The sequence below is a fragment of the Eumetopias jubatus genome, unplaced genomic scaffold (genome assembly GCF_037043125.1).
Source record: "Eumetopias jubatus isolate StellerSeaLion01/CBP00866 unplaced genomic scaffold, mEumJub1_p1.0 scaffold_6, whole genome shotgun sequence".
NCBI classification, from domain to species: domain Eukaryota; kingdom Metazoa; phylum Chordata; class Mammalia; order Carnivora; family Otariidae; genus Eumetopias; species Eumetopias jubatus.
In genome coordinates, this window is record NW_028274812.1 from 93,271,123 (window position 1) to 93,291,602 (window position 20,480).

General features: G+C 36.8%; 1 protein-coding gene across 3 annotated transcripts in view; it reads left to right on the forward strand.

Annotated features, from left to right (window-relative positions):
- Nucleotides 1-20,480, forward strand: part of KHDRBS2 (KH RNA binding domain containing, signal transduction associated 2) — a 567,172-nt gene that overhangs the window by 528,964 nt on the left and 17,728 nt on the right. For all 3 annotated transcript variants that reach the window (XM_028097797.1, XM_088024326.1, XM_028097796.1), the window contains one exon: nucleotides 18,956-19,014. In XM_028097797.1, coding sequence (XP_027953598.1) covers nucleotides 18,956-19,014 — 59 coding nt within the window. The remainder of the gene's footprint in view (nucleotides 1-18,955; nucleotides 19,015-20,480) is intronic.

Sequence of the window (20,480 nt, forward strand, 5' to 3'; positions counted from 1 at the left end):
TGAGCTAGGAGAGCGAATATACATCTCTTTCTGATATATAGGTTCCCAATGTTGATCACTTTTTGAATATCTGTACAGCCAGGGTCTATGCAGTAGGAAAAAAATGCCACTCTTAAATTAGGATAATTTGAGGAGAATTTAATACAGGAACTCTCCTCAGTGGCAGAGTGCAGGGAAACCATAAGGGACAGTGCAATGCCCTGGCACTAGGATCCCTGGGGCAAGGTGTTTGTCACCAAAATTAGGATTGAAAGGAGACAGAGAAAGTGGTTTGGAGAGGCCTCCTGATAGGAGCTGAGACTTTTGATTCAGAATGGGAGCCATGGCCATTCTGCAAAGAGAGAGCTCAGGGAGTTAATGCCCTGACCTCACTCTCCTCCCTCCTTCCAGTTTCCCACATTTGCTCCCATTGGCTGAACCCAGTAAGAGGCAGAGGCCAAGAATCCTAGTAGATGGCACCACTGTTGGACATCCCCAGAGCAGGCTGGAGGGAAGAGTGGGAAGGCAAATGGAAGTGGGAAGTGGGAAGGCAAATGGAAGAGAGGCAGCACAACATCCAAACATTGTATCAGACCCCAACAACTAGTAATTGTATATATTAGTGTCAGTTGCATGAAGATATAAATAATGAATTTATTGAACTGTCATGGAAACAGTAATGCCTTTAAATGGATTTGTATTTTATTAATGAGAAAACATCTATGAACTAAAAAAGACTCATTCAATACTTGCAGTAACATTTGAGGTGGGAAAAAAAACCAAAGCCTAAAAATGTCAAGTGATTTTCCCAAGTTTATTCAAGTTGTAAATGTTGGATTCAAAATCATATCAGCTAACTCCAGAGGCCTTAGACATAAAGACTAATAAATAGTATCTGGAAATCTAAATCAATTCATTGAGTCAACAGATTTCTGTTATTATCTGAACAAGCCACAGAGAATATGCATTTAATATAATAAGAATGTAGTAAGTTATTTGCATGTTTTTTGAAAGGTTCTGACCAAAGGACAAATTCAAGCAAGAAAAAAAATGCAATTTACCTATTAACTATTGTTTTTAGGCTATAAATGTAATGCAAGCCCTTGTGTTTGATACTAAGAGTCTACAGAAACCCTTCTAATGAAAACTTAAGTGTAAGTCATTGCAGTTATCCAGTAATTTAATAAAAGTTATCATATTAAGTATATAACAGCTTGTCCTATTCATTTAAGTGGTACTATTCAGTATAAAATGACTCACTCTCATTTTGTAATTCAATTCTATTATGTTTCAAACTATAGTCAATGATGAGATTGAATTTACAGAAGGTTATTGGATTTGAGATCTTTTTCCACAGTTATTCTACAAGTTAGTTGTATTTTTCATGCCATCAACAGACCTCTGCATACATGAACAGTGGATTGGGTATTGTCTGGATTTACTTTAACAAAGAGAGATTCCAGCTCTTGATACACACTTTTTTTTTGTCCTTATCTGGAATACTTATTTTAGGCATCTAGGATACTTGCTTTGATTTTAGGAAAGGAACAATGTGTTTTCTCAAATTATTCATTATATATTTATTGTATTTGATTTTTTATTACTGAGGGTTAATTTTGATAACTAAACTACTTGCCCAAGTAGTCAATTCGTATTTAAAAATATGCAGTAAAATACCTTTTATAAGACTTCAATAAGAAAAGCTAGAAAACGGTTTTCCCTAGTCATTTGAATAAGTCTCCCAAGAAAACTTAAGGAAGTGTCCCAGTTAGTAACTGAAACCTCTTTAATCATTTACTGAGATCCGGTTATGTCAGTAATCAGTCATTTCTTCTCAGCAGATTACTTTAGAACTGGAGACACCCCCCAAAAGGAAACAGGAAAGTACTGGGCAAACCATATGCAATCAGAGCTTCAGAAATGGGAACTGTTAGATCATCTTAGACTCTTGAAGAACCTGATGTGTTGCAAAAAGCCTAATATTAAGGCCACTTAAAGAGTCTAAGGTGAAATTCTGGCTTCAGTGGTTGTTAAAGATACTTAACTCCACCAAAAGATAAAACATACATAACAGATAGTTATCAACATATTTAGGGGTCATAAATGTTCATGAGTGTATATAATTGTCACGGTGCAACAATAAGGAGTGGTGGAGACTGCAGCAAACTGGAAAACGTTTGCTCTGTTGAAAGCAACTTCAAGTTTAGGATACTGTGGCCATATAGTTCATGTAGAGTAAAGGGCCCAGGGGAGCTAGATCTTCTTTTATCCCCGAAGAAAACCTGTTTTCCGGTTATTATTGCTGTATAACAAACCATCCCAAAAACAAGTGGTATAAAATAACCATCTTTGGGGCACCTGGGTGACTCAGTGATTAAGCATCTGCCTTTGGCTCCGGTCATGGTCCCAGGGTCCTGGGATTGAGCCCCACACTGGGCTCCCTGCTTGGCGGGAGGCCTGCTTTCCCTCTCCCACTCCCCCTGCTTGTGTTCCCTCAATGTCTCTCTCTCTGTCAAATAAATAAAAACAAAATCTTTTTAAAAATTTAAAAAAATTTTATTATGTTCTCTTATACTTGAGGATTTTGTGTATCAGGAATTCTAACAAAGCATAGCAGGGGTGGTTGGCTTCTTCTCCTCTATGTCTGGAGCCTTAGCAAGAAGGCTCAAAAGGTAAGGATAACTCAATAGCTGGGGTGTGGAATCATCTGGAGATTCTTCTCTCATCTACCTGGCAGTTGATGCTGGATGTCAGCTGATATCTAAACTGGGGCTGCTGCTTGGGATGCTCATGTAGAACTCCATGTTGCTTGGGCTTCGTCACAGCATGGCAGCTGAGAGCACCAGATATGAGTACCCCAAAGAACAAAACAGAAGCTGCATTGCCTTTCATGACTTAGCCTCAGTCTGTTAGTTATAAGTTATAAGTCCAGCCAGATTCAAGACAAAGGGTCTTAGACCTCACCCCTGGCATGGGGAACTGGCATGGTTCAAGGATGGAAAATTGTATTGTGGATGTTTTTGGAAAATATAACTTGCCACATCAGTTTTCAGAGCAATACTCTGATTTTTAGACATTGGCAACTAATTTTTGAAAGTTAAACACTCTAGAGATTAAACCAAATATATCTGTAGGTAGCCATAGTCACTGTTTTCTTAAATTCTGTTCCATAAATAAGCAAAATAGAGAATAAGTCAGTATCCAGAAAATGCTTCCAAGAACATGGAATTAAGGAGTCCTTCCAAATGGCTATTTGAGGGCACTCTATGGATTGTGAAGGATGTCCCGAAATCCAGGTATGGACTGTTTGGAGACAATTAGAGAAGAAGATGGACATGCAAATAGACATGTAACATGTGATGAGCACTGTGCTAGAAGGCTGTGCCAGAGTTTATGAGAGAACATAGGAGGCCATCGAGTAGAGGGTTATGAGAAAGTACAGAAGCTTTCTTAAAAAGAGCTGATACCCAGCTGTGATTTAACTGGGTAAATAAAATTTAGCCAGGCAAAGCTATGTACAGACAAAGAAATGAGAATATAATTCATTACCAAAGAACTGCATGTCCTTCAGGTGAATCAAATTATAAGATACTTAGGAGTGGTAGGGAAGTTATCTGAAATGATAGGAAAGGAACAGGAAGGCCTGGATATAGCACTCTGATGTAAGAAAAGAATGATTTTTGGATAGAGTTTGAGGTTGTCATTGTATCTAGAAGTTGGTAAAGCCGAACTCGTCTTTGGTGAAAATTATGATCATCCTTTTTTTTTTTTTTTGCATCAGCCTGATTTGCTCATTTGAGCTCAGCAAGTTCTCTATTAGTTGCTATTCCATCCTTTTTCTGAATGATCTGTCTGCATTTCCATTGCTTTCTTTGGTTTCTGAATCAATTTGCACTTAAAAACAAAACAAAATAAAAAAACCCAAAAAACCTCCAGGTCTTACTTTTTTGCAGCTCAACACTGGTAATGAGAGAAGGGAGGTATTTTTCTTGAAACACCTGTGGTCAAGATGGGACGTATGGACTTTGTGATCTTTAAATTGTAGAGTGGGGGAAAAAAAAAAGACACTCTAGCTCCTGGGGGTACCTCAGAAAAGGGGACAGAATTTATCTCAGATGCATATGGAATAGAGCCAAAATACGATACACATATCAGTAATTCTCCATAATTAGATTTCCCATTATAATTATCTCAAAATCCTATTTTACTGTTTCATTAAGTTTATTATTTATTAAGGGCCTGCTATTTTCTAGGCGCTAGGAGGAGAATAGTGAACTCTATGATACATTTAAGTACAGGATAACAATTCTGTAAGTAACAATACTGTGGACCAGATGCTTCATATTCAGAATTGTTTATATTTTATAAGCGCAGTACAATGCATATATTATTACTGCATCTGGGCCAAAAATATATATTAATATTATTGCATTGAAATAAATGAGTAACTATAGTAGGCAGGACATAAATAGCTATAAATAGTTTAACATTTTAAGTAAGAATTTTGTTGCCTAATGATTTCAGACACCCAATTTAAGAAAAAAAAATTTGGTTTCAGAGTTGTTGAATTTAGAATTCAAGTATAAATAATCGTGGATTTGTATTATATAATATTCAGTAAGACTGAATTATAGAAGATGTGTGAAAGAAGCAAGAGAAGAGTCTGAAGGGCTAGTCAGGGAACACTTGACCATTTCTAAAGGAAGAAAGTTTCTAATAAAAATAATAACCATAATTCAGAGCAGCTACTATATGCAGAGGCCTATATTAGGCACTTTATAACATGATCATATGAGGTAAACAGTTTTATCCTCATATTACAAATAAAGGAACTAGGTTTAAAATGTTTACTTTGCCCAGGACTAGACAAGGTTTGAACTGTCCAATTCCAAAGACTGGGCACTTTGTACTCATACCATATTCCTTCCCAAACACTTTATTTTGTTTTTTAACATCTCAGCTTATTAGGAAACTCCTAAGTTGAAGTAAGATCTTCTCCACTTATATACATTGAACAGTAATCAGCTTGTCAAGCTACACATAATAAATCTAGTTTTGTTCCACTTATCAGCTTTTCTTTATGAAGATAATGTCCTTCTATCAATACGCAGAATGTGATAGAGTGCATTCTTGGCTACAAGTCTTCATCCTCCGCCCCCGTGTGTGATTGTTCAGTATCTCTTACAAAAGATGTAGATTGTTTTCCTGACTCCTCACTATTCCATATCCTGCTTTGACTAATAGAATAATGTCACATCTTAAGCCTATACATTAAGAGGACTATGCGTTTCCCATTTGCTCTCTTGCTGTTGCCATGAGAAGAGCTTCACTAGGTAGCTATTGAGCCCTTAGTCTGAGTTCCGTAATGAACACATGGGCAGTCCAAACCTCAAGGCCAAGCCCAATTCCATCCAAGCTTGGAACAGAGTGCCCAGTGATCCTAGCCTAGATTAGCAAACCTCTAGCTGAACAAAAACGTGTGACTTAAAGAATTGTATGTTATATGATAATAATATTTTGTGATTGTTTGTTAAGCAACATTATTGTACCAGTAACAAGCCAGTGTCCAGGATCAGTGCCCACATAGATACGGTTTTCCTCAACTGTTCTTGGTTCATCATGACTCCCATTTCACTAAATACCCTACTGTTCTCTCATAAAACCATTCCAGTTGTCCAAGTGTCCATTCTGAAGTGTGGCACAATGATCTTGAGGTACATTATATCAGATGACAGTTGACTGGTGCAAAGATACAGCATTATTATATCCTGTGTAATAATGCTTCTTACTTTATGGTACTTCAACAGCATCCTGCCATGTGGTTTCCTTTTTTTTTTTTTTAAGATTTTACTTATTTGAGAGAGAAACAGAGATAGAGCACGAGTGGGGAGGAGAGGGAGAAGCAGGCTCCCTGCTGAGCAGGGAGCCCCATGTGGGACTCGATCCCAGGACCCTGGGATCATGACCTGAGCTGAAGACAGATGCTTAACCAACTGAGCCACCCAGGAGCACCTACCATGTGGTTTTATTAAGTGCTGTGTCACATAAGTGGGTTTTATTGAATTTGTTTTCAACTGAAAAGCTAGTTTCTTCCTAAATGAACTTCTGTCAAGCTAGTTCTAACACCATCCTGCATGTTTGCAATTGATTTTTTAACCTAAACGCAGAAATGTACATTTATCTCTGTGACATTTCACCTATTGTTGATTTGGAACTACTTTTTTGGAATAGTAATTCTTAAAACCAGAATAGTAGTTATACATCTTAGTGTATCTTATATTTCTTTATCAAATACCTTTCAGAAAATTTTTTTAGAAAAATAGAGTACCAAGGACATAGCTCAGGAGCAACCTTTAAATTGACATTGACCGCTAATTAAAATTCTGTGAGAACAGTTGTAAACATAGCCACAAATCTACTTGGCTGTACTGTCAGGCAGCTTAGAAATTATTCACAAAGAAATTACATAGTATTTTAAAACTACTCATTCATTTACTCAAAGAGCATTCATTGAATGTCACTATTCTGCACCTACATATTCAAAGCAAATAAGGCAGAGCCTGGATGTTGATTTATTCACAATTAGTGCACGTTTGTGTGTGTGTGTGTGTGTGTGTGTGTTTTGTTTTTGTTGTTTTGTTTTGTTTACGAAATATGATCCTGGACTTCTGTATAAGAACCACTGCAAATGAAATTATAGATCTTGGGGCCCCCGCTGAGGCCAGCTGATTTAGAATCTGAAGAATGGGGGGCTCAGGAATCTGTATTTTTGGCACAGTATCCTTGTGATGCTTATGAACACTAGCTACTGAGAGCCATTGTGCTAGAGAAAGAGACAGATTTTAAAGAACATTCTGGAACAATGAGAGCTGTTCTACATGAAGATGTCAACAAGGTCTTATAGAATGCAAGTGGGAAGGGGTAACACCTTACCTGGTAATGCTTTAATAAGAAGCCAACCATTGAGTGGATCCCAAAAGGATAATGGATACCTTCTTAGGTGAAGAAGTAGAGGAAGTTCCATCTAAATAGAAGGATGCCATGGTGAGAGGCATGGGGCCATGAAAGGATTCATGAATTGGAAGACATTCTATTATGTTGGGGTGTGGGGTTTGGTAATAGGGGGAGTGACAGGGGAAAGGCTGGGTAGGTCATAAGAATGTAGATAGAAAAGGGACTTGTATGCCATACTAAGGAATTAGCATTCACAGTCAGGATTAGAGAAAAGAGAAACATGAAAATACACAATTACAATTCAGTTCATAGCATGCCATAGTGGTGGTGTACAGAGACACAGCCTCACCTGATTTAAGTTATATTCTGAGAGTTTTTGGAAGAATGTGGCTTTGTTTCCTCACATAAAAGAATTTATCAAAACAGAATCACTGTTACTAATTCATATATTCTTTCCCCAGACTTTGTTTTATTTGTTTAAATTTCCAAAGTCTGGTGCATGAAAACAATCCTTTAATAAGTAAAAAGTGGTTCTGGAATATTATGCAACAGAGGTGAGATTCCATCTATGTTTGAGTGGGGAAGAATATAAATTACCGTTAACACATAGTCATAGTGCAGCTTGCACCAACGAATTCAGTTTCAAAGTCAACTAGATTAGAGTATTGAAATAATTAGAAATTATACTGATGTTTACAGCACTGAAATCTTACTGATACTCATGAATTATGACTCAGCCAAAAAGGTAATGTGTATACAGTTGGAATTATGTCCATTTCAAACTAGGGTTCAGTAGCTTCTATGTACTTGTACCAAAAGCATGTAACAGTTCATTTAATAATGTCATGTGTCACTGAGCCTAATTAATCAGTCAGTTGAAGGTCTTATTTATAGAAAATAATTGCTATGTTCTAATGATAATTCCATGCAATAAAACAGAAGATTAATGTTTTTGTTATAAAATTGCTCACCCTTCATTTATGTAATAAAGGGTCAAAGTAAGCAAAAAAAAAAAAAAAATACAAGCCAAATTGGAAACAAATAATTAAAGAGTGTCTATAAAAAGAGACCATTTTCAGAAGTGTATGTGCAGTGTTGAATCCAGACCAGCAAAAATATATCTAAATGTATTTCTCTCTCATTTGGAGCATGACGTTGCACTCTCAAAACACCCATTTTCTATAGAGTAGATCATTGCAAAGCTGATCATAATTCTACACTAGATGCCTTATATAGATCATCTATCTTGATCATTAATCTATGAGCAGAACAAATATGTCACTTCCCTCATGAATAATCAGCCTATTTTTCATCCTGTGAACATTAAATACATCAACTGAAACTTAAGAGGGCATGTATGGTATTTCATGTTTCAGAGTACTTCAAGAAGATGAAATCTCTTTCAGTATTGCAACCTTTATGAATATGAAAAAGAGGAGCTTTATGTCTAAACTTTATTGATTGAACAATTACCTGTTATTAATATTTACTGAGTGCCTGCTATGTACTAGGTACTTATCATGGGGCTGTCACGGGTTATTTCATCAATACTTGAGGTAAATATTATTATTTCCATATTAAAGGTGAAGAAACTGGAGTTCAGAGAGACTAAATGATTTGTCCAAGATGACACAGTCAATGAAAATGGAAAATAACAGCTTTCAATATTAAGTTCAAATACTTTTCTTTTTATATTCTGTGTATCATTTTTAGAAAAAAATACTTATTTTCCTCCAAATGGATCAGGGAATGGACTGTGGACCTTTTCTGACTCATAAGACTCTCACCTTTGAGTGAGAGACTTATATCTTTAACTTCTCAAAACAAATTGGCCAAGATAACTGCAAACGATTATCTCTCTCTCTCTCTCTCTCCCTATCCATCCAACCATCCATCCATTCATCCATCCATCCATCCATGTTTAATATTTAATTTACTAGTTAATTTTGGAAGACACAAATTTATATTCTAGTTATACAAAAATACGGCCACTCTATAACACAATGCTTTTTGTGTAACACTATTGGTTGAACAGAGTGAATGAATGAATGAATGAATTTCAAAAATATTTTAAAACTATTCATGCAATCTTAAAGGAATTCCAAAGATACTTTAAAATTACATATGTATCTAAAGCATTGATCTTTTCCCTTGTTAGAACTCTGAAAACTGCTGATATTAGAGCAGGGAAAGGGTATTTGCATTTTAGTTGAAATACATACACATAAAAAGGAATGTATTTCAGGTAATATTTTTGAGCACACACACACACAAAATTATCAACATATTTCAAAGTTTAAAAATATCTTAGGGTCACCTGGGTGGCTTAGTTGGTTAAGCATCTGACTCTTGATCTCAGCTTAGGTCTCGATATCAGGGTCATGAGTTCAAGCCCCATGTTGGGCTCCATGCTGAGTGTAGAGCTTAGTTTAAAATATACATATTTATATATTTTAAGAGAATTTCATTTCTTTAAAATTTGTTTTGATTATTTCTGTATTAGTAATATATAAGTTATGCAGTTGAGTTTGTTTCATATGGTTTCTTTTTATACCAAGTTTTTATTTACTAATGAATGTAATGATAGTGATTTCCCAACATGATCAAGCAAATTATCATATATGTGAACACTAATTTCTAGTATCAGAAAGGTTAGCTTGTATGTGTTAGTTTTCCAAGTGCCCTCAGAATAAAGTCCAATTTCTAAATGGAAAAATTCTTGAATGGGAAATGAAATGTATAAGATATGAACATATAATGGTGCTTAAGTAATTTAAGCTATACATTTTTCATATTTAAATCTCTTATTAATTCCAATGGTATTGGTATTTTTTACTTTACTCTCCAAGCATGAGATTAAGAATTTTAAACTATGCATAGGGGGAATTCACTCATAATTAGCAGTTATAGTATTTGTTTTTTTTCCTATGCTTTTACCTTATGATTGGATATATCATAATTGTGTTTTATATTTACCTGTTTTAATAATAATTCAGAATATTTCATTCCTAAACTCTTGAAACTAATTGGTAGCAGCCCAGTAAATATTATGAGACTTCACTTCTGTCTACTATAGTATTAATCATGGCAGTGGATTCAGAGACCATCAGTCATTTGTACAATTTAGTAATAAAATTCAAACACATTTGGTTGCTTTTCAAATGTACCAGTGTGTTGCAATCATAATCTACACATGCTAGGTTTACAGCTTTCTTGTAAGTAGCACTTTCATGGAACTTTATGAAATTTAACAGAAGGATTTGATCACCATATAAATGGATATAAAAATGAAGAACTACATGGAGAGCCTGGGTGGCTCAGTTGGTTAAGTGGCTGCCTTTGGCTCAGGTCACGATCCCAGGGTCCCAAGATCGAGCCCCGCATAAGGTTCCTTGTTCAGCAGGGAGCCTGCTACTCCCCCTGCTTGTGCTCACTCTCTCTCTCTCTCTCTCTCAAATAAATAAATAAAATCTTTAAAAAGACAGGAAGGAAGTTAGGAAAAAGAAAGAACTACCAATTTGCAATTTAAGGAGGGGAGCTGGAGGAAGAAAGAAGAAAGAAAAGAAAAAAGAAAGGAAGGAAGGAAGGAAGGAAGGAAGGAAGGAAGGAAGGAAGAAAGGAAGGAAGAAAGAAAGAAAAAGAACGAACGAACGAACTACAAATTTGCAATTTAAAGATGGGAGCTGGGCTTTGCAATTTAAAGATGGGAGCTGGGCTGAAAATTTATCTTTCCTTGACAAATATTTCTGGAACTACAGCATAAATGCACAACATGACAAGGTTTCAGCATAAATGCTTAAGAAAGCAAATTTTAAGAGTGTTTACTTAAGTGCTAAAAATAGTTGAGGGATGGTGCCTGGGTGGTGCAGTCAGTTAAGTGTCCGACTCTTGATTTCTGCTCGGGTCATGATCTCAGGGTCGTGAGATCGAGCCCGGTGTCCGGCTCCACTCTGGGTATGAAGCCTGCTTAAGAGTCTCTCTCTCTCTCCCTTCTCCCTCTGCTCCTCCCCACCCTGCTCACATGCTCTCTCTCTCTAAAAAATAAAAAATAGGTAGTTATAAATAATAATCCTTCATATCAGTACATTAATCAAGTCCGTTTATCCCTTCTTCTAAAATATTATTTTGTAGGTTTTTTTAAAAAAGATTTTGTTTATTTATTTGACAGAGAGAGAGAGACAGCAAGAGAGGGAACACAAGCAAGGGGGAGCAGTAGAGGGAGAGGGAGAAGCTGACTACCCACTGAGCAGGGAGCCCGGTGTTGGGCTCGATCCCAGGACTCTGAGATCATGACCTGAGCCGAAGGCAGACGCCTAACAACTGAGCCACCCAGGTGCCCCTATTTTGTAGTTTTTACCTTTCTTCAATTCAGAAAATAATGAGTGAAGCTTTAGTTAAAATTCATCCTCATCTAGTTGTCCAGCTTCATATACACAAATCTTCAGCTTACTCAAGAATCAAAAAGAAGTTGAAATGAAAGACAACATAGCATAAACTAAATGCAGCTAGAACTTGTGAATGTGGGCCTTTTAATCTTTGGAGGACCACAACAAGCCGTGGTGTTCGTAAAGTGTTTAATTGTCTCTGGTAATTTTTATATCCTACCAAAAGATTATGCAAAAATTAAGCAAAGTACGGATTTTTTATAAATTGCATCCTCTATTTTTTCCCCACTTATACCAGTCTGGTTTGATTCTATGAACACCTCTTATGGAGCAGTGTTCTCATTTATATTATGGCCAGTGTGTCTCTTTGTAACAACTGAATGTCCAAAATGTTTCCTTTACAAGCTTGGTTAGTCTCAGTGACTCCTGAGCTAGTCTGCACCACCATCCGTGTGGTTTCTCCGGCCACATGAACACGAACACCAACTGCTAGATTGTGAAGCACTAGAGAAACTAAGTGTTGTTATGTCACAGGTGCTGGGAAAACAGCTTGATTATGGTGACGATATTATTTGGTTTCCTGGAATCCACTTTTTATCCTAACTTTTTCTACTGTGTTCACTGCCATTTCATTAGTTGTCTGAGGGAACTATCAGTCTGTTTCTGGTAAGATATTCCTCTATCCATCAAAAAAGAACTGGAATTTTCCATCTCTGATTTTTTTCTAGTTGTACAAATGACCATCAATAAATTAATCTGATGTTTTCCTACCTCCTTTACTCCACTTATTTATATATTATTTTTTCCCAAATATTTATTAATGTCTATGGTCTTACCATGAAAAAGCCAAAATGTTGTGGAGAATTTTACTAATAATTAGATATTGTTTAATGAGTCATTGCAGCTAACATGTTCGATCCTGATTTTATATACATGCCGGTTCCTAGGAAAATCTCATCTGCTATAACTACTGGAGTAATTAAGTTCCAAATCACCAATAATTGTCATTTTAATTAACACTTCCACAATTGTCACAATGTGTTTAGATACCTTGATAGCTATATTTTCTAAATATAAATATAAGGATAACAGTGAACCAAAAATTAAATAACCAGGTTGTGTTTATACTGAATTCATTTGTCCACTTTTACTCACATTTCAACATTATTAAACAACAGATAAATGAAACTAATGTAATGAAATAGTAGCTTTCTGAAATAATGGCATGAAAAGCTTAGAGCCAACAGTACAGTTTACTTTCTCTAGCCAAATCATATATGTTTTTAAAGTTGAAAAATAATATAACAATATATAAAAATCACAGATGAACTGGTCAGTTACATTGCTTTTAAACTTTTAATCTGAATTTCACTCATATCAGAAAATAAAAGTGTTTATTTTTCACTGCTCCCATTGCTGTCAATATAACTAGACATCCGTTCTGAAGCATATACAAAGTTTTATAAAGATATTTATAGCAAAATGTTCTAAATTATTCATGTTCAAACACAATCATATCTTCTTGAATTCTTTTGTTCAATCACTTATTCATTCAACAAATATTTGCTGGATTTCTGTTCATCTTAAGGGTTGCTTTAATTGCCAACTATATCATGGGTTATAGCTTCCTTAGTAAGGAGATCCACAATTCAGTGGCCCAAGTAAGAGAAAAGTTTATTTCCCTCACACATAATAAACATGGGCAAGTAGGTGGGCTCTGCTCCATGACACCATTTACGGATCCAGGCTAGTGGAATGCTATCTGTCTTAGTTTAGACTGCTATAACAGAATACCATACATGGTCTGGCTTATAAGCAGGAATTTATTTCCTACAGTCCTGGAGGCTGGAAGTCCCAGGTCAGGGTACCAGCATAGTTGGGTTTTGGTGAAAACCCTCTTCTGGACTGCAGACTTCTGTCCTCTTGTATCCTCACATGGTAGAAAGAGAACAAGAGAGCTCTCTGGGGTCCCCTTTTTAAGGGCACTAATCTTATTCATAAGGGCTCCACCCTCATGATCTAATTACTTCCCAAAGTCCCCACCTCCTAATACCATCACATGGGGGGCAGTTAAGATTTCAACGTATGAATTTGGGGAGACAAAAAGATTTAGTTTACCACACCATCACTGGCTTCAATCATTCACACTTCCAGCCAGTTACATAAAGGTTGAAAAGAAGCAGAGAACAAAGGACTTTACTTTTCACAGATCATTAAAAAATTTTTACACATCATTCTGTACCTGCCCACCCTAAAATATAAGGGAAACTAGGAAATGTAGTCCTGAGGTGGTCAGTCTCTCTTATGGAAAAAAAAAAGACAAATGGATTTTGGAGGGGAACAACTAGAAGTCTTCTATGTCCAACCCTCTAGTGATACAAATACAAGGGAATACCCTTCTTCTCATTAAAACAAAGATGCTTACCTTCTACCCAACAAAGAAAATCCAAGTTCAATTCCAATTACTGCAACCAGCTCAAAATCCAGAATCTCTGGGAAATATACAGACCAATGCATTAGGTCCTGATTCTTTGAAGTCTGGCAACCTATAAAAAATAAATCTTTCCTGCTTTCAACTTTCTTCCCCATACATAATACCCAATATAAGGTGGTGGAAAAGGAAGAGAATCACAATAGAAACTTTCATTGAGAAACACATAGACAATAAAAATTATAAAATCTTGACACGCAGACACCTAAACAACATTGAAATAATATTTTGGTTAGTGCATCTGGCAACCTTGGTTTTCTTTTATGGAGGTCATACCAGATTTACTAGAAGGTCTTCTTTATCCTAATCGATAAATGGTCTTATATCCATAGCCACACCTGAACTGAGTCAAGTACAGCATGCCCTCATTAGGGACTTCAAAATTTTACAGCATGCTTCCTGACTGTACATGTTCAGGGACCTGAGGATTGTTTTAGGGATCATATATGGCAGTAAAGTCTAATGGGAAGAGATGAGGGCATTTTTGAACAACACTCATTATCTCTTCCCATTGGAATACAGAAACAGCTGAGTTCTCTAAACCTGTTAAGCCCCAAATTTCTGAACATTCTCTCATTTTAAATTATAGAACTGACACATAAATCAGGCAGAGATAATTTCTCTGAGCAAAGTTCTATTCACTTTTGTTTCTCCTGGAAAAATGGCCCATTCTTCTTTAAGCTCATGATGTTTGTAAACCTTTCTAAAAGTAGCAGGGTTATGAACAGCTGAGCTTTGTTCAGCTTTTTCCTGTAGTGTCAAAATATATGTAGCCCTATAACCTACTGTTCCAAGTTTTCACGGGCAATGGTATAACAAGGCTTATTTGCTTTCTACCTAACTGTATTTTTTTCCTTGCACTCTCCACTCTCCCACTAAGTTAATGCCCAATTTGGGGATTTTAATGGCAGTTCTACATGTCTACATACTCATTTCTTTGTTAGACTAAATTGTTGTAACAGAAAAGTCTACATACTCATTTCTTTGTTAGACTAAATTGTTGTAACAGAAAGATTCAAAGTTCAGTGGCTCAAATAAGATGAAAAAATTTTTTTTCACAACCATCCCTGAGGTCGGTAGTGATTTATAGTCAGTCTGCTCCAACATGATCATCTAGAGACAGAAGCTTCTCTAGTGTTGCAGCCTACGGATTCCTAAGGCACTCTTTCTTTGCATGGTAGCTGCTAGATCATCACTTTGAGTGCATTCTACCAACTGAGGAGGGGAGAGTGCACAAGTCCAAAATGAGGAGTTTGTCATTAAATCGGAAATAACCTTAAGGTTACTACCCTCCCATGTGTGCACTTCCCACGTTTCCTGACTCAGTCACAGAGCACATCTAGTTGTAAGGATAGCTGAGGAATGTATCCATTCACTGGGCAGCTATCTGTCCACGCAAAATGTTTTCCTATGGAAGATATGAGAAGTAATATTTGGACTAGCAAAGGTATGGACTCTGACAGAGTCCACTATGATTATTATCTATTATTTTGCATTATCTATTATTTTACAAATGTCTTCATGTCCTACTTTCCCCTTTTCAGAGTAGCTAAAAGTTAAAACTCCCTCTTAGTGTGTATGTATCATTTATGACCCACAATAACTGCAGTTGCTTCCTCATGGTCTCTCTCACTACTTTCTTCTTCCTGTCTCTTACCTTCATCAATTACAATTAAAATTGAAATCCAGTGAGAAACGTAGTTATGCCACTAGATAGTGTTTGGACCTAGTGGTTTCCATACAGCACTGTGAGAAACACAAGCAGGCTTTTTCAGGGAAAAATTATTGATTGTGACAAAGGGAGAGAGAAGCTGCTGTTAATGTCCTCAGTTTCTCTTCATCCCTCTAAATGGGAATGCTGCTTATTAAATTGTATTCTCATGACTGCCATTTCTTGATCACCCAGGGAATCAATGTAACAACTCACAGGAATTTGCTACATATCAGTGAGGGTTCTCAATTAGGTTATATCACTTCTATTAAGCTAAGGATGTGAAAGAAAAGATAAACACCCAGCCACTAGTCAATGGCCTTAGTCTCAGGGATGGGAAGAAAAACATATTGCCATGCATTTTTCCTAGATAATTTGTGTATGAACATTCTGGGCAATGAAGATCGGGCTCAGTAATCTTTTTTATTATTATTATGTTATGTTAATCACCATACATCACATCATTAGTTTTTGATGTAGTGTTCCATGATTCATTGTTTGCGTATAACAGCCAGTGCTCCATGCAGTACGTGCCCTCTTTAATACCCATCACCAGGCTAACCCATCCCCCCACATCCCTCCCCTCTAGAACCCTCAGTTTGTTTTTCAGAGTCCATAGTCTCTCATGGTTCATCTCCCCCTCCAATTTCCACCCCCTTCATTCTTCCCTTCCTGCTATCTTCTTTTTTTTTAACATATAATATATTCTTTGTTTCAGAGGTACAGGTCTGTGATTCAACAGTCTTACACAATTCACAGCATTCACCATAGCACATACCCTCCCCAATGTCTATCACCCAGACACTCCATCCCTCCTACCCCCCACCACTCCAGCAGCCTTCATATCAGTGAGGTCATATGATACATGTCTTTCTCTGATTGACTTATTTTGTCAGCCTAATACCCTCCATTCCATCCACAGCACTGCAAATGGCAAGATTTCATTCCTTTTGATGGCTGCATAATATTCCATTGTATATATATATATACCACATCTTCTTTACCCATTCATCTGTCGATGGACATCTTGGCTCTTTCCATAGTTTGGCTACTGTAGACATTGCTGCTATAAACATCGGGGTGCACGTACCCCTTCGGATCCCTACATTTGTATCTTTGGGGTAAATACCCAGTAGTGCAATTGCTGGATCGTAGGGCAGCTCTATTTTCAACTTTTTGAGGAACCTCCATACTGTTTTCCAGAGTGGCTGTACCAGCTTGCATTCCCACCAACAGTGTAGGAGGGTTCCCCTTTCTCCGCATCCCCACCAACATCTGTCATTTCCTGACTTGTTTTAATTTTAGCCATTCTGACTGATGTGAGGTGGTATCACACTGAGGTTTTGTTTTGGATTTCTCTGATACTGAGAGATGTTGAGCACTTTTTCATGTGTCTGTTGGCCATTTGGATGTCTTCTAGATAAGTGATACCATAAGACGAAACAACATTAGAATAATTGGGATCCCAGAAGAAGAAGAAAGAGAGGGGCAGAAGGTATATTGGACCAAATTATAGCAGAGAACTTCCCTAATTTGGGGAAGGAAACAGGCATCAAAACCCAGGAGGCACAGAGAACCCCTCTCAAAATCAATAAAAATAGGTCAACACCCCGACATCTAATAGTAAAACCTGCAAGTCTCAGAGACAAAGAGAAAATCCTGAAAGCAGCTCGGGACAAGAGATCTGTAACCTACAATGGTAGAAACATTAAATTGGCAACAGACCTATCCACAGAGAGGCTGGCAGGCCAGAAAGGACTGGCATGATATATTCAGAGCACTAAATGAGAAAAAGATGCAGCCAAGAATACTATATCCAGCGAGGCTGTCATTGAAAATAGAAGAAGAGATAAAAAGCTTCCAGGACAAATAAAAACTAAAGGAATTTGCAAACAGGAAACCAGCCCTACAAGAAATATTGAAAGGGCTCAGTAATCCTTTTATTTTTTCCAACTACTTTACACTACAATTGAATTAATGCATTATCAGTTGTCTCCCAGAAAGATAAAGAGGGCCAAACTTCTCTCTGTCTCTCTTTTTCACCTCTAATACATAGACTTGTATTTTCTTTTTTACTTCTCTTTCCTTACTATCAGGGAAATCTGAAGTGTTTAATACAATGAGACCTATGAGATTTCCCTGAGGGATAATGACAACCACAAAATTTTAGGCTTTTGTATCTTTTCTTTCAACCTAACCCTTTGGTATCTATGGCCCACCCTCTCAGTCTTTATACAATTTTGGTATTTGATATTAAGCCATTTTCTCGCCACACTTTATATACTTAAAAGAAATTAGTAATCTTGACATAACTTACAAATTTATTACATATATAATATATAAATCAGAAATTAAGATTCAAGCTGAGGACGTAAAATGAAGGAGCTTATTTGAGGGAAAAATATAGGCTCTCATAAATTATCAAAGTGAATATATTAATATAAGTAGTTAATATTTATTCTGAGGACATCTCAGAAGCAACTGGAATGGTCGAAGGAGCAGGAAGTGGTCAACTGTGTTAAACGGTGCTAATGTAAAATGAGGACCACGTCTTGACTAGATTTGAAATGTCAAGGTACTGACAAGAGCTGTGTCAATGGAGACAACAGCCTGATTGGACTGGCTTCAAAAACCTCTATATAGAAGGAGAGGCAGTGAAAAGAGTGAACAGTTGCCTCTTTTCAAGAAATTTTGCCTGAAAGGGGCAGAGAAAGGAATAGTCATTAGAAGGAGATGTGGGGGTGAGGGAGGACTTTTTCGGGATGAGAGATATATGAAATGCGTGGATGCTAATGAGAATGGTGCCTTAAAGGAGAAAACCGTTGGTGAAAGAGTGATGAGAATTGTAGTGAGGGAAGACTCGGCGTAACTTGAGTAAGAAATGGAGGAGGGACACCTTCTTGTCAGTTATTGAAATGGGGAAGCATCTAGCAAAATATTAAATAAAAATAAATCACTTATCTATTTGAGAAGGGCATGGACATGCTGTGGAAGGGCTAGCAGGGAGTGTAAATATAATTTCAGTGTTTGGAAGTGAAGGTGAAATGGATGCATATTTCTTAACGTAACCGCGTTAAAAGCCATACACAATTGACCAGATTGTCATCTTATATAGCACTTTTTCTTGGAAATAGATCTTTATAACTTCCTTCTTGACAAATTTTGAAGTATTATACTTGTGTTTTAAGGGAAATTTGATTTATAAAGTTGGAGGTTAGAGATAAAGAAGTTCTGAGGTGGCATGAGAAAATCATAGCACTCCTTGTCAATAACCTCTATTTTTCTTCCTGAATATTTTTTTTAGGATTGTGTTTGATGCCTAGAGGTTCTCGGGATATTACCTTAGCACACATTTTGCTTTCAAATTCCATATGTGTTTCTGGGTTGATTCCTCCTGATTACAGTAGCATTGATTGCTGTCTAAATTTGTTGCAGTGTCCCTGAATACTATGACTACGGTCATGGAGTAAGTGAGGATGCCTATGACAGCTACGGTAAGACCTTTTCTTTACTAAATCTGTGAAATCAGAATATCCATCAGTCACTGACAACTCAGAAATTACTTCTAGCTTTCTACTCCCGGTTTTTACAGAAGGCCAGACTAAATTGATTTATGTAATTCAAGGGTGAGATCTGACGTACAAGAGCCAGTGCCAGAAACCTGGACAGATCAATTTTGATCAAAATTTCAAAAGCAATTAATCACAATCATAGATCATTTTCCACAGCAACAGTGAGCATTTTGAACAGTGTCTTATATGTTCCACTGTGTCCACTGACTCATTGATTTGACAACAATGCTATGTCTTTCCTGCTGTAACAAAGATCATTAGAGTAATACACAGTTAAAATATTTTAAAAGGTTTAAGGGCCGAAATTGTGGCTTTCAAGTTATTTTCTTATAGCTCTTAGAAGTGCCATATAACGCTTGGCATAAGAATTTTATAGTCAAATAGCATGTCAGACTATAAAACTAATTTCAAAAATACAGTTTAATTAAAATACTACTTAAAATTAATTGTAATTCAATTCAGTAAGATTTATTGAGTACCCATGACATATCCATATAGTATATCACTTTCAAAAGGTAGTTTCTCATTCCTTAAAATACATATGCAGTGTCACCGGTTGGCCACCTTGAAAAATAACATTTATTTAAATGTTTTCGGTCCCCAATTCTTATTGAAATAATACCATAGCCATTCTGTTTCTCTTTATGGGGAGCAGTAGAAGAGATCATGAATGGTGCCTCTGTGTTCAGGGCTCCACATTATGCAGGTGCAGTGCTTTATAAGGACGAAGGGAAGGTCCAGACCCCAGGAGGAAAGGAGGAAGGGCACCCTCACTGAAACTCATTACCTAATCGACTCACTTCTCCAGGTGGACTATCATGAGGAGTAGAAATAGGAGTAGAAAATAAAAATAGTAGAAAAATAAACCGCCCCCACAGTGATTGCCATCCATAAGCTACTTACTTACATATATCTTCTCATTTATTTTTTATGATAAATTGAACTATTAAGTGTTTTTATCTCCATTTTATAATGAGGAAACTAAACAACAGAGGTTAAGTCAATATGAGAGCACAGCTGTGGGACGAAGCTTCTGTTTTTACAGTCTCATCAGTGGTTGGAATGCTATCAGTTGGGGCTACCACACATGAGGCACCTACCTATTATGGCTCTGTACTAAGCAATTTATCACGAGGATTAGAGATTATGGAAATAATCCTCATTAAACATTCTGTGTATATCTACATAATCGAATCCCCACTAGAATCATAGAGGGTACACACTCATATTGTCATCTGCACTTTACAAACAAGGAACTGAGGCTCAGAGTTGTCAGTAACTTGCCTGAGTTAAACAATTCGCAAATGACAGAGCAAGAATGAATTCAAGTGCGTCCGATTTTGTTGTTGGGAGTTGGGGCAGAGTTCAGTGGACCTAGAGAGAAAGAA